Source organism: Rhea americana, unplaced genomic scaffold (genome assembly GCF_003343005.1).
Source record: "Rhea americana isolate MKP2758 unplaced genomic scaffold, rheAme1 scaffold_38, whole genome shotgun sequence".
NCBI classification, from domain to species: domain Eukaryota; kingdom Metazoa; phylum Chordata; class Aves; order Rheiformes; family Rheidae; genus Rhea; species Rhea americana.
The window spans coordinates 4,091,533-4,106,388 of NW_028186512.1; the positions used below are offsets into that span (position 1 = coordinate 4,091,533).

General features: G+C 39.4%; 1 protein-coding gene across 1 annotated transcript; it reads right to left on the minus strand.

The window, feature by feature from the left end:
• Positions 1 to 468: 468 nt before the first annotated feature.
• On the minus strand, positions 469 to 11,606 carry NOAZFP (nucleolar atypical zinc finger). Its single transcript, XM_085313213.1, has 10 exons — positions 11,491 to 11,606; positions 10,363 to 10,492; positions 10,059 to 10,078; positions 9,886 to 9,956; positions 7,688 to 7,767; positions 6,348 to 6,474; positions 5,494 to 5,598; positions 2,907 to 2,953; positions 1,698 to 1,815; positions 469 to 1,202 (listed from the first exon to the last, which is right to left on the minus strand). Exons 2-10 carry the CDS (start codon positions 10,480 to 10,482, stop codon positions 925 to 927), a joined length of 966 nt encoding a protein of 321 aa, XP_085169339.1. The 5' UTR covers positions 10,483 to 10,492; positions 11,491 to 11,606; the 3' UTR covers positions 469 to 924.
• Positions 11,607 to 14,856: the final 3,250 nt, after the last annotated feature.

Consider the following 14,856-nt stretch of genomic DNA (forward strand, 5'->3'; position numbering starts at 1 on the left):
GCCAATGACTTGTACCAATGCATTTATGCAGGATGATATTTGAACACAGCATGCCTTTCGTGTATCTCATCTTACCTATTCAGACATAGGGCTTGTAATTGAATTTTCGGTTCCTTGGTACTCTGTGCAAGGAAAAGAGAGCAGAAGTCTAGGCACAGAGAGACCGGTCTCCTTTTGGTCTAAAGAGAAATTATCTAAGAGATTTTTGGGGGCAGAAAGGATAATCAAAAGTTTTATCACAAAAATGTTGATGTAACAAGAGTGCACTTGTATGATTGCATATAGCCCAGTGATTAGTACGTAATCCTAAAAAATGYTGGAAAGGTTAAGTTCAAGGACATGGAGAACCATATTGATGTGCTTTACCTACAYAAACCAAGAAGCTACTTTAATGCTAATTTACACATTGTGTATGATAATATACTTTCCAGCTATTCAAGAGAAATAAGTATTTATAAAAATCCAAGAGAGAATGCAGTTGACTTTTATTGTGCAGACAAAAAGTTACCAACCCACCACYACATTAGGTTTATGAAATCAGTTAACAAAATTACCATACAAATAACTTAATTTCTGATGAGCAAATGAAAACAAATTGTCCTGCCCTCCCACATTCCTGTGTGAGGAAACTGATGGGGGGGGGGGAGGGGAGAAGGAAACCTTTGAATTGTTATATTAAGTAGTCAGGGACAACACATGTTCAGTTGTTTAGGGAAATAAAGYCATTTCCCTGTTTTCTTCCCCAGCTCCTCAGCTGGTACCAGTAAGTCTCACTTGGAGTTACTAAACAAGTCCCACACTCTTTATTCCCAAACTTGACAYGTAAGCTTCCAATAGAGCTATTCTACTGGCACATACACAAATCGTAAAAGAAGCGTATACTCAATTCCTTCCAAATGTTTTTAACTCCCCAGCAGACTCAACTTAATCTTCAGGTTCCTCRTAATGTGCATATCCACTAGCATAGGTCCTTCCTAAACTCAAAGTGCTGAATACATCTGTTGTCTCTGTATCAGAATCTTTTCCTCCCTCATCATTCTCATCTTCATCATCATCCTCTGCTTCATACTCATCATATTCATCCTCACGATCACCTGCATCTCCAGCCTTGCCAGCGGAGAGGCTCTTCCAGTAGGCATCATAACCAGAAGCTCCATCTGCATCTTCGCTTCCAGTCTGGCGGCCAAACTTCAAAGAGCGTGCTGCAGGCAGAGGAAAACGATCATGTTCCTGCCCATTGACAACAACTTAAACAGAGCTCTGACATTTTCACCTTCTTTCACTGCTCAAAGAGCATATAATGCTGGACTTTTTCTGAAACTAACATTTTCAGATTTAATTCTTACTGTAACAGAACCTTTCCCTCCCTCCCTCTCATAGATGAAATAAAGGTTTAGATGGTGACTGCATGCAGTTCTTCAATAACTAAAATCTGAAACTAAACAAAACTTTCACTGTCAGCATCAGCTAACAATTAGGAAAGATTCTGAGGAATTCTAGAACTAAATAAGATTCTCCCAAAATAAATGCAGCAAAACAATTGAAAATAATTAGCAATAGTAAGTAATTAGTAATAAATCAATAATTTACTCATTGCTCCCATGCAGAAAAGTAGCCATTAGTGGTGCTGGCACAATGCCATTTAAAATCCTGACCCTCCCATGAAATCCACTTTTTAGCTAGAGAAGCAGCCTTACTTGACATGCTCAGATCCTTTGTCTGCTGAGTTTCATGCCCACATTTAGGGCAGGGAGGCTCTTTTCCCTTTTCCTGCTTAAAAACCTTACTTCGCACATGATCATCACAAAAACAAGCCTGTGGGGTGAAAGTAGAATGAAACATTTTAATCATAGCAGAATAATCTTCAGCAAGGAGCAAGAAAATCTAACAGCAATAGGATTTTCTGGTTGAGATTAACTTTAATGAGCTCTGTCTGCAGTGGAACTGGAGTCTATATATTATGCACAGAGCAACTACTTCCGTGTTGATTGTAGTTTCATGGTTAGCTGGGGAAGAGACTGCATAATGGTGCTGATAAACAGGTAGAAGAAGTAACATATTCAAGGACTAGATTATTGCTGGCTGCAAGGGACCTGGGAAATTTTGGTTACGCAGATGAGCTTAAAGCACAATCAGAGATGTAGGCCAGTATATAATTATGCAGTGATCTGAAGGTAAGAATTAGAGACTGAAATTTCATGTGCTGAGTACCAAAGTACCAGTAAGGAGATGTGCAGAAAGGAGCAATTTGGAGTATGAAATTGATGTCATATAGACTGTTGAAGAAATGAAAGATTTTGAAAGGAAACATGGCAAGAGGAATAACAGCAGGCAGTGAATCAGTGTCTGGAGTAAGCTGGGGGATGCTGATGGTGAAGCAGGTGGAATTTTTTTTATATACAAAACTTCTGAATGTGTTTAAAAAAAGTCTGATTAAAACAAATCAGCCTATGTATGTGTGCAAATGGATCAGTTGTAGAGAGAATTTCTTGGATCTGGACTGCAGTGTTTTTTAGTCAGATCATCATTTTAAAATTTTTAAAGTCTTAGTTCATTGCTGGATCAGTAAATATTCCAAAACCATGGATTCTGTCCAAAAATGAGGATTTGGGTTTTCTGAAAAGGTCAAAACATGGTATAGCCCCATTTTAAATGTGAGGGCTGTACAAAGTCAAGCTCACCTCATCTTGCACGATAATGCATAATACTTGCTTTTGGTAGCAAGCAAACACAGATAGAAATCCTTTCATCTCCAATAAGTTTGTCCCCAAGCTTCACAAACCTATACAAGAAGTATGAGTTTTTCTAAATGATGTGGCGGAAGACATGACAGGCTTGGTACCAGCCTGGGAAGCTAAGGAGAACAAGTCCAAAATTTCAGCTACTTGCAACTCTCTGCTCTTTACCTTGCAACGCAGGCATGAATGCTGGCCAAGCCTGTTACAGGAAACACCTGTTGGAGAAATCACATATAAAATTCAGTATTTGAAAACTGTACAGCTGTGATGTTTTTACAGCTTGTAGAAATAGGTAATGTAGTATTTTGAGAAATTTACTTGAATTATTTTTGAGGTATGCATTTTGGAAACATGAATTAGTTATTTTACCATAGAGTAGATGTTTTGATTCTGTTTTACTAGATTTTTAAGTCTAAGCCTCATTACAATAAGTAAACTCTATACAAAGTGTAAGCTGGAAAAGAGAAAGTTACTTGGATTCCAAATTTTTACAAACATGGAGGATTCAGAGCCAGTTTAGTATTAAGTGACTACTTCATTTCCCCCCCCCCCCCATAATGCCAAAGAAAGCAGTATTTTGCAGTCATTTTAAACTATGTCATGGCCATCTTCAATACCTTTTATCATCACATTTAAAGGGAATCTAAGAAAGCTTAAAACTTTCAAATGCCAAACCTGAAGAAGTTATTTCTGCCACTTCCTTAGAAAATGTACTTTATGGCACAACTTTACATGGAAACCTATCTAACTCTGTTAAAGAATTAGAGCTGGCACATAAGTTGTGAAGAGTAGAATCAGTGCTCTCAAAATCTAGCTTCAAATTGATTTCTTTACTCCACTAGAGGGAGTATGGTGAAAGCAACCACACAGGAATTTATAGCAATATGAAGCTGGGTGGATAGTTACTTCTTGAGAGGCAATAATATATATTCTGTCATGAGTCTTTTCAAAAGTACTCACTCTCTCCACTTTGCCTTACCCTATGGTAACAAAGCTTTTCAATCTGCAGTAATAAATATCATGAGTTCTCCACATGAGCAGGACAGCCATGGGAGTTAGACATCTGTCATTTGTTTAAAGATAGAACTGGAATGCTAATGCATATATTCAGACATRTCTGGACTTAAAAAGTCTCTGATGGAATTTAACAGAACTCTTTTCACAGCTAGAATGGGATACAGGCTACAACTAYATAACATTYAAACTTGAYGTTATATAAAGGTGCAGGTTTTATAATCTCATCACATGCTGACAGAAATCCTGCCTCTCTACCAGGACTASGCTGTGCCAAAAAATACTGAACATAGTGAAAATTCTCTGAAAGCAATTTCTTCATTCAGAGTATGACATCACATCTGTGAATTAAGCTTTCAACGATCAGTGGAAGAAAACATTCCTGTGGAACAGCTGTTGCTGCTTCAATATTGCTATACAGGAAGACATTCTGGCAGAATACATCAAGGGAAGCTAATCAAGGCTTAGAAAGCCTTGACTAGGGAGGAAAAAAAAAGGATGGGAGATTAAAGAAAAAAAAAAAGAGGGAGAGAGATGAGATTTTTAAAGACTATAAAACGAAAATCACAAGTATTCTGAACTGGGAGAAATCAATCAAGCCAAGAGATTCTTCAATTCTGAAGAAGATAGTCTGATATACGATAGTACCTTGAATTTCTTTAAARACTGAAAATGTTAGAATAGAATACATGCATACAAGTTTTGGAAGGGACAAACTGTCTCCTAGGATAAACTAAGTATTAACAAACGGGGGAATAGGAAGGAAATACTTCTGCAATAGACTAATTATTTCAAACATGCTTACTCTTGGGTTTTTTTTAAACTTCTCTTTAACAGCTTTTTCAGCCAGAGATGAGCAGTGGACTAGCCAAGTCAGATATGGTAATCCTGTCATCTTAAAAGTATCAGTTTCTGGGKTTTTTTTGTCTACATAAAAATTAAGTGGAATAGGACACAAGAAACTTCAGCTACCTKTTCTTTGCTCAGTAACAGTGGGCTGTATTGCCACTTGACACATGTACTGAGTTGATATATGCCCCTAGTCCACTGAAATCAGTGGAAGAAACTCACACTGAGTTCATGCTTTGGATGAACRCTATTTCTGTCACTTCCTTCCAAGTTCATCCTTCCTGTCTCAGTAAACTAGGTGGTTACTGTCTCATGAGCCTTCCTCAGGATTGGCTGCTTCTGAAAAATCAACAGGTGTTAACCCTGCATCAACATACAGGTCGTCATCTGTACATCCAGACCAATCTGGGAAAGCTTAGCCAGACTAGGCATAGCCAGTAACATTTAAGGCATCTGCTTTCCAAGAGGATCAAGCATCCAGATAGTAGCTTATCAGAGGTGAGAGGGGTGGAAAGAAGCTGCTACCTGCCTGCAGAGCTTTGAGGAATCTAAAAGGCAGCAATAGTAGCTCAGCTGTAGTCCTAGCCACTGCCAACAGTGCTGTTTTGGAGAGTGCTGGCTCCAGCAGAGGCAACTTCTCAYGGGAGGTCTGTATGACCCAGGCAGGGAAATGACTGCCATGTACAACCCTGCACTGACAAAAGCTGGAGACAGTAGGTCTAGTTTAGCTAGCAGCATATCAAGGTCAACCACATAGGAARGGAAAGCCATTTTCTCCAGGCATGGTAAAAGCAGGGTATTTGAAAAAGGCACTGCAGAGTATCCTGGGGCACAGAGGAAGAAAATTGAGTCTGCTTAGCTCTAGTAAAAGGACTRTGAATGGCTAACTTACATTTAAATGTCTCTGCTTCCAAAACCTGGCAGCTGGCTTGATGTTCAAACTGATCATCTTCACAGAGGAAATTGTGGCAAAAAGAACAGGCAAATATTCTGCCTCCTACAAGATTTATCAAGGCAAAATAATCAGCAACAGGCATRTGCATCAAATTCTGCTCCATAAACAGTTTAGGTAGTTCTATGTAGCTTTAAACACCATTTCTCCCTTCAGCCACAAAATGCTTCAACAGAAAGTCCTAAGTTAGACACTGCTATCCATTATTACACTGAAAAATACCACATCCTAGCAATATAAAGACAGCATAAATATAACGAAAGCATAACTTCTAATAGTTTCATTTTAATTTAACTGAGTATTTTTTTTAATTGGATTAGATTCACTGTCATCAACTATTTTTCCCTCCTGCTAACTTCTAGCCTCTGATATACCCTGAAATGATTATTTTAAAAAAAAATCCACAAATGGAGATCAGTATCATTTGCTAAGCAAAGGGGAATCCAAGCACTCRTACTAGTGCAAATGAAAGGAGTGAGAATGGCAGAAAACTATGTTGACTCTCTGATGTGGTGCTTAATTATGTGAAGTACTCAGGTGACAGGACAGTTAATATTCTAGAGTATAGAAACATCCCTGAGTTAAGCATTGGATGTTTTGGGGCACATCATTCACRTTCCCCCTTCTATACGGCCTATTTTTAAAATGGGGAAAATGTCTAGCTTTAACTAGACACAATGTGTTAGTGAAAAGGAAAGTTATGTTAAGGACATAGGTCCAATAACTCAAGCAATGTGGGAGTAGGGGGTGGCAAGTATAGTTCAGATCTTATTTGTCAAATGTGAGCAACCTACCATGATCCCAGACACTTCTTTCACACTCAATACACTCTGCATCTGTAAGAGGGCAGATACACGCATGTGTGCTGAGACACTTCCTCCCGTGACACACCCAAGCTTCACAGAAATCACAAATCGCACCCTGCAATTACAGAAAGACATGATTTTAGGGGCTTCAGCAGCACTTAGAGAGACATTCTTCTGTAAGCCTGAAAGTTTCTAAGTGCTCATTTTCTCAGTAGGTTCATTCCAGGTGAGCAAGAAAGTATGAAACATATTTGTACTCTAACTAAACTGCTTCACTGTTCAGCTCTTCTGTTTGTTATTCACTTCTGCAGGATGAAATACAATCAAAAGTAGCTTATCTTTCTCCTTTTCCTGTTTTTGTTTTTTACATTTCCTATCTAAAATCTTCTGCATAAAAATGGTGTCCTCTAGCTGAAACCTGAGATTCATAAATGATAGCAATGATCTGGCAAAAATGAAATTTAAAGAACAAAACCCCTAAATATCTCTAGATTCTTATAGCTGAAATCCATTTAGATTTTGCATCATACTAYATTAGAAGATGAGCTCCACAGACAGCAACAATCAAATAATAGAAACATAAATTACACCTTTTCTCTTAAACTGAGAACCACGCATCAACTGTACCTTAATTATAACATTTAAGAAGCCTCCTTATCCCATATGTAACAAACTGTCATGTGCATGCATGTATACACATGAAACTGGCATAACAATGGCACACCCAAATTAACTGTTAATTATAATAGTGTTGCAGTTAAGGGTATGGAAAGACTTCAGGAACTTGAGACAGGAAGGGCCAGCTGTATTACTGAAAGCAGCTGACTGCCAAATGGAGGAAGAAATAGGACAGATACTCAGTCCATGAAACATTTAATTCAGAGCTTATGTCATGCCATACCTTGCTTCCCAGAACTGAATAAGCAAGTCTAAGAGCCAAAAGTCCAAAGGCTAGAAGCAACAACCTTCCCTGCCCAAGTGATTTTTTTTTAATAAAGTTCTCACATAATATCATGGAACAGATTGTTCTCTGCAATACTGAGAGATCAGCAAGAAAAATAAGTCCACTGGTTTCTATGGGATGATTCTAGGTTTTAATGGAGACTGGAAATTAGGTATGAAGCATACAAGCTCTGGTGCTGTTAATGCACGTGTTCAGGGCCTGTTGATACCCCAGGACATATGTAAGAGTTTGCATGAGTCAAACATAAAAAGGCATAATTTGGGTTCCCTGTGTGGGTTTTTTGCTTGCTTGTTTAGGAAAATTTGCATAGAGTAATCTCTTAATGCAAAAAAAAAAAAAAAAAGCTAAAATTCTGTATACATACCACCATTGCTAGTCCAGTACTATACACACCAGCATGTTTTATGACACAGTCTGAAGACTTCATCATACATTTGGTTTTTCCTGTTTAAAAAGTAGCAAGACAACCAGAAGACAGTTACACAAAATCAAAATAAWTTAGACTGTGTAAGAGCAGTGATTCAACCAAATACTTATATTTAACGTATATCTAAGGTAAAAATAATGCAAACAAACCTCTACAACCTGCAACTCACCCTCACATCTCCTTTAGATCAAATTATTTTCTGTTTTCAGCCCAAATGTCTTATGCCAGTGCTGATAATGAGGTTATGCATAATTTTGCTATGATTCAAGGCATGTTGAACATATTGACAAGATTTCAAATGTCAAACCACAGTACAAAATAATATAGATAGAAGTCAAGCAGTGGTATTCTGAAAAGTTGTTTACTACTGCCACTACTTSCATCCCACCATAAAAACACCAGTGCAGTGAGCAAGGCTGAGGTCTTCTGGAAAAAATACAGCTGTGCYTATATGAAAACACATTTGCACATAATGATTTAATTATTTAGAGCCACCTGTATACTTTTTTTTTAAAAAAAAACATGCAAGGGGTTACTTCCCAGCTTAAATGTTCTTTATAGGCAGTGGTTGGCAGGAGAAAAAGCCATTATCTGCACTTCAAGTCTTTCTGATACAGGTAAGCAATTAAGAGTGATTTCCCTTCCTCCCCTCCCCCCACTACTGCTTGCCTCTGTGGCTCTACCAGAARGATGCCTACTCTGTATGGAGCTACATAAGCAAAATAACCTGTTTAAGTAGCCCAAGTTATTGCACTGGGGTCACATAAACAGTTTAAGYTGTCCTGCTACAGACCCCTTTGTTTCTGTTGCTGCCTATGTGAAGGAACCTGCAAATGCTGCTCCTTGCAAATCCATTCAAGAGCTGCCAAAACCAAATTCTATTCTGAAAAAGCAATTAAACAAAAGCAGTACAAAGCCGTATACAGCATCGGGTGAAATTTGTATCAGCTTGCCTGGCAGATACCAAATGGCAAAAAGAATGAGGAAGGACCACTGGTGGTCACAGCCAAGGAAGATGAGGTGCTGGGAGCACTGCTGGGTCTGCTGCAGTGTAATACAGCTACCTTGCTCCCACCCCTCAGGACTTCTCCAGGAAAGATGATGTTGGCATATCAGGGCTGTTATCAAGACCTGATTAAGTGCCGAACAGCTTTAATGGTCTTTGTCCTGGCATGCTCTGGGATTCAACATTTTGTGTGTTATYAGAAATGCTTTTCCTCCAGGAAGACACTGCAGATTAAGATGAATTCAACACAGCGGAGTCGGTTTCAAATGTATAACACATTAGAAAACAGACAATGTCATTTTAGCAGTTCATTGCATGATGTCAGAAGGAAGACTGATGAATGATGAAGCATTAAAGACTGCCATTGCACACTAACAGTCTGACTTTCAGTCATACTCAGCAACTGCAGGTCATCAAAGGCAATGGAAGCCACAGATAGCAGCTCTGAGAGTTAAACCGCAAAGAAGCCAAATTCTGTAATGATAAACTGATCCACAAGGACATGTTAAAACAGTAAAATGATGATATTCATCTCAAAGTAGGAAATGATTATTAACCTACCCAGCAAGCAAGCCTTTTTTAAAAAATAAAAAGGCTTTTTTAGCCAAATTCAGAGCTCAGTCCTACTACTCCAAAGTATCAGCCTTCTAGCACATGTGCATAACATCAAAGGCATAACAAATATAACAAATATAACAAAACTATGCAAGGTGCATAGCAGACTGTTGCTTTAATTTATTTTAAAGTGATCAGGAATGACATCCCTAAAATAGTATTTATTGGTTTTAGAGTACCTTTTTGGCAGTCAGTGCCTTTTTAACTTTGCTGCCAATATGAAGCAATCCTATGCACAGTTAGTCTAGGGAGTGGCCAGAGACAAATGTTCTCAGTCCTAGAAGGAAATAAAACAACTTCTAAAGATCAAATGTTGAAAACAAACCTTGGGGAAACCCTTGGGGTCAGGGTACATGCACTAGTTTGCATGATCATGCAAGAGTCTCTTCCCAAGGAGGAGATTCAGAATAGGTGCATTAAAAAAAAAAAAAAAGGAGATACTCCAGCTCTTGAAAGTTTAACAACACAAAAGGGACTGAGTATAGCATGTCTTTTCTTCATCACTTCCACTTACCACACTGTGCACAAATAGGTAATTTCTGAAGTGAGTTACAGAAGTAGCAGAAAGCTCTATTCTTCTGTCGTCTAGGCACATGGAAGGAAAAAAAAGAAACAAAGCATTAAACAAGACCTATAAAAAACTYGGAACCAATCAATACTAAATTGTAGAAGTGGAAAAATACTCACCTTTGGCACTTATCACATTCCTAAAGAAAAAAAATAAAATACAGATAATTATGTAAAACATATCAAATGTACAGGTTCCATAGTGACTCTAAATTAAGCTCTGATTAGATAACAAACTTCTTATTGAAGCATTGTATCTCTGATGTTAATGTGACCTTTAATACAAAAGAAGAACAGTAGGAAGAAGAACATTCTAATAGCATTAAAATATAGCCAGTGTATCATTATCACAGGTTTTACATCTTTTAAAATCAAATATTTTAATATCAAATATTTTAATACCAAATATTTTAGGTTATTTTACCATTGAGGCATTACAAGGATGTTTGGCTAAATCTATGTTCGCTCTTGAAGCCCTTATCTGCTTTTCACGTTCACGACGATTCTCAGCTTTCTTTCGAGCACCAGTCTTCTTTTTAGGCATTTTTCACTTCCTGTAGGAAGGAAATAAAGATAYATAATAAATGCATGCAAGAACACATATGTAAACACATGGATATGCATGACATCCAGCACTAAAACTGGATTTGGAGTTCCCATCCCAACTATTTTTCAACTCCATTCATTTCCTTTTCTGACAGTTTTCTTTTCAAATACAGAGTAAGGGCCTATCCGAAAAAACAAGRATTTTGCAACCCCAAAAGGACTCTGCTGCCCTACACTCTGCACCTTACTCTCTGAAATGTTTTACACTTAAATGTTATGCTCTGTAGGGTTGTTTGTTATGGGCCTTCTGTTCTTAGTTTGCATTGTTGTCTATTTAATAAGACAATACTTGGCTCATTTTTGCTTCTTTCTCCTTTCATGCTCAGTAACTGTTTATTTCAATCACTTAAAAAGCATTCTTCAGGTAACAGAATAGTGGTGTACTGCAAAAATGCAGATCTCGCACTTCTTGGAGGCTTAGAAAACAAAATGTGATTACCATAGACTTAAGACCTGTAACAAAGGGACATCTGTACTGCCTATTTATTGTTCTAGCACATTAGCAATAATGAAAGACAGAGGGCACATTCTACTGTTAATCAAGAAGAGTTTTACTAATTCCATCTAGTTCAATCTGTGTCTACTTYAACATTCTAGGAGGGAACTAATGTAATTCAGGGCAAGACTGTCAAGCATCAGACCCCTGCTCTGTTTTCATCTCYACAATGAACTCTGCAATGCTCACACAGTGTCCCTATTAAATTAGGAAAGTATTATCCTGACTTCATGAAATGGAAAAATGAGGGATTAAATGTGTCGTTTGATGTTCAATTTGTCTTCAACGAGGCATTTAAGATAGACACCCTTTCTTATATTCAGTCTTTATCATACCCTCATTTCTGCCAATATAACTGTTGTYGGTGTTATATTCTAAAACAGATCCAGGTTATTATTATTATTTTTTTAAAAAAAAGCCCTCCTCCCCAAAAAGCAGATGAGCACATACCTGATGGGGGGAGAGGAGCAAATGGGGCAGCAGAGTATTTGCTTAGCAAATGCGGTGGTAAGAAGACGGCCGAAGCAGAGGGWCTTCTTCACTGTCAAAAGAAATTGCCTTGTTGAATGTGGTTCTAAGAAACATTTGCAATTTTGTGGCACAGATGCACGGGCTGCTTCATGCCAACTACCAAACTGTCCTTCCTTCCAGATGACAGCATGGCTGGATTTTCAGAAGCACTTAGCTCTTATTTGGTACTAAAGTGCTCACATTWCAAAAACCAAGCGTGTTTGGCACATTGCCCTAGTGTACAACTAATCCACAATTTGTCTAGCTACACTTAAGAGTACTCCTTGCTCTGCCTCTGATTTCCAAAACCCCAGGAATATAATTTCAAACAAATGGTAACAGGAGAGCYGACTGTCATCTTAGCATATCAAGCTCCATTACGGAGAAACACTACAGCCTGGGGGCTYGGCAGAAATGGGCCCACATAAATGGACAACTTTGCCCAAGCAAAGCTCTCCTGGCTCCAGTAGGTCTCAAGCAGCTATGGGGGCCACTGGTGCAAGTATGAAGAGACAGCACTTGCTCTCTCCAGTTTCAAAGTGTCAACCTTTATTCCCTTCTCTAACTCTAAACATATATGTAAGTGTGCATGCTAGCAACTGCAAGGAGAGCTACAGCACTAATGTGTAGTGAATTGTAATAACATAAACTTTGAAGAAGAATCAGTATCTTTTTTACCAGGTCTTAACAATCCTAACTTCCCCAAAYGCAGAGCTATATTCTCTTGACCAAATATTAAAATTTGTTTTTGATAGCGCGCTTTGCCCTGGAGCATTTCACACCATGTTTAAATTTTATTAGTGTCACATTTTGCAGTCAAAATTGCATTGCTGAGGTGCATGCTGGCAACTATCATTATTCCAGTGTGACATTTCTGACACTGGGAGCCCAATAAGAGGTTTCAGACTAATTTTTGAACTGCYTGAATGCTGATTTAACAACAGAATCTAATGGTTAGTATTTATACCTTTACCTMCTTCACTTCATAATCCAAGGTGCTGAAATGACAATTCATTTTTAATGAAAAACACTCTCAGTAACTACTGAGGACATGGATTATGAGATATGTTTAAGATGGTAGTTTTTAGAAAGTTGCATTAAGCAAAACAACAGAAATGTAGTGTCAGATTCCTTTAACAAAACGATCAAATCACCCCAGACATTCAAACCATCCAATAAATGATAGCACCCTACAGACCATATTCTATCACTCTTTCCCTGTGATCTTCCACTTAAGATGTCTGTTCTTTTTGCTCTAAATTGCAAATATCTAGGGAACTGACCATTTTTTTTAATTTCCTGAACAGGGCTTGACACTGCTAAGGTAACAGAAGTGATGACAGCAAAAACTTTATGCACCTGCAATTCATTTCAAATCAGGACTATCATAACTTTTTACAAGCACTAATCAATATATAAAATACCTATGCAGTACACTGTAGCATGTCCACCTTAAAGTAATCCTTCTGTAAATTGGAGGCTGAGGAATGACCCMAAAATGTCTGCAGGCATCATGACACGGCTACCAAATGCTAAACAAGAAACATATAGTACTTGTTTTGAGTCCAGCTCCCCTGTGGGCTGCACAGGAAAGAAAAAYACCCCAGGTGTGACCTAAAACAACATGTCCGTTTAGTGAGGAAATGCCTACAGTGAAACTACTTGACTAAGATCTGCAGGATAGAAACGCCTTAACCTTCTGCTTCAGAAATCCCTCTCTGCTGGAGACAGGGGCTGCTAGAGCCACGGTAGCACCCTGCTGCTTTTTAGCTAAGGCTCTTTAGTCAGAGAAATCATCCACGACATGGTAGATCTGTGCTTAGCTCCCCCTTCAGCCCAARAACATACAAACCCACAGCCCTGCAGAGCATCCAAGCTACCAAATCATGAGCTGTTTTGCATGAGGCTTTTTCTGCATCTGAAATTTTCCACTCTGAAGCAAAAAGCTTCACATGCATGGGATCACAGCAGTAGGAGTGAACATGACTCTCCAGCTTAACAACTGAGGTTGTGGCACCRAGGGCTCTGTTTGAGTTCAGGTGTCGGGGCATCTGTGAGGTGGGCAAGGATTCAGAGAAAACCTCTTGAAACTTGTAGTGCGTATACTGGATCCTCAATGCTAAGTCTTTCACTCTGTAAAACAGCTTCACCTACTGTTCCTCATGTGCTGCGCGATTTGTTACACTAAACACAACCAGAGACAGCAGAGTTCCCACCTTAATTCCAAAGGCTGTTTGTGTATTTTATCTGATGATTATGCTATGCAAAATCCATAAACAGTGTCTGGCCTCTAAATTCTGCTGAGATCATATCATGCGTGCATTTTTTTTCTTTATAAGACTGCCCATCACACATTCCCAAAGACGCACAGTAGGTTTGCAGCAGACAGGAAAGTAAGACTGCACCATCAATTTTCTGGATCGTCTGGGCCGAGCAGGACATGCTGTGTCCTGCAGGATATTACCCTCTCCCATAGGATATGCTAGCTACCCTGCTGTCACAAATATAATGAACAGCTGTAACAAGCTTTTAGGRGATAGGAAGGCTGCTGAGTTATTCTTGTTATCAAATATCAGCACCAGCACCCAAAAGGCTTTCCTTATTTTTCCACTTCTTGTATGTGACTAGCAAAGGCTTCTAGCCATTATGCATACATATCAAAGGAATAATCACATGAAAAGTTCACTGGGATCCTTCATTTCCATCCAGGTTTCAAAAAATTCCAGCTAACCATTTTGCAAATACTGTACAGGATTACAGTATTAATTATAAAAGCTATATTAGGATTATTTCATATTTGTTGTTCCAGTCAGTGATTCCAACAAGGCAATAAATTTCAGGGAAATTTGGTTTTAATAATTTACGCCATCACTAACTAACGTGGTGCCTACGTTTGCACTCTGGCCACAGCAGACCCGTGTCCCGTCGTCCCGCCCTGTCCCCTCCCTCCCGGGAGAGGGGTCCCTCGGCGCTGCGGAGAGCCCTGATCCCCGGGGACTGGTTCAGTGGCGGCCCGGTGGGGGCAGCGCGGCCCCTCGCCGCCCGCCATGCCCGCGCCCCGCAGCAGCTGCCTTCACCACCGGCAACGCAGCTCCGCAAGGGCGCCGCGCCGCGCCAGGCCGCCGTGGCTCTGTGCCCCGTCCCGTCACGCGCTGGCAGTGTGTCCGCTTTAAAAAACACGTATAATTTAGCGCTCCGGTGTTTTATCCAGGCCCCAAGACGGCGCCGCAGCCCGCTCCCACCCGCGGCGATTACACTTCCCATCTCTCGGCATTTAGGTCAGGGGAAGGCGGCGCCCGAGCCGGG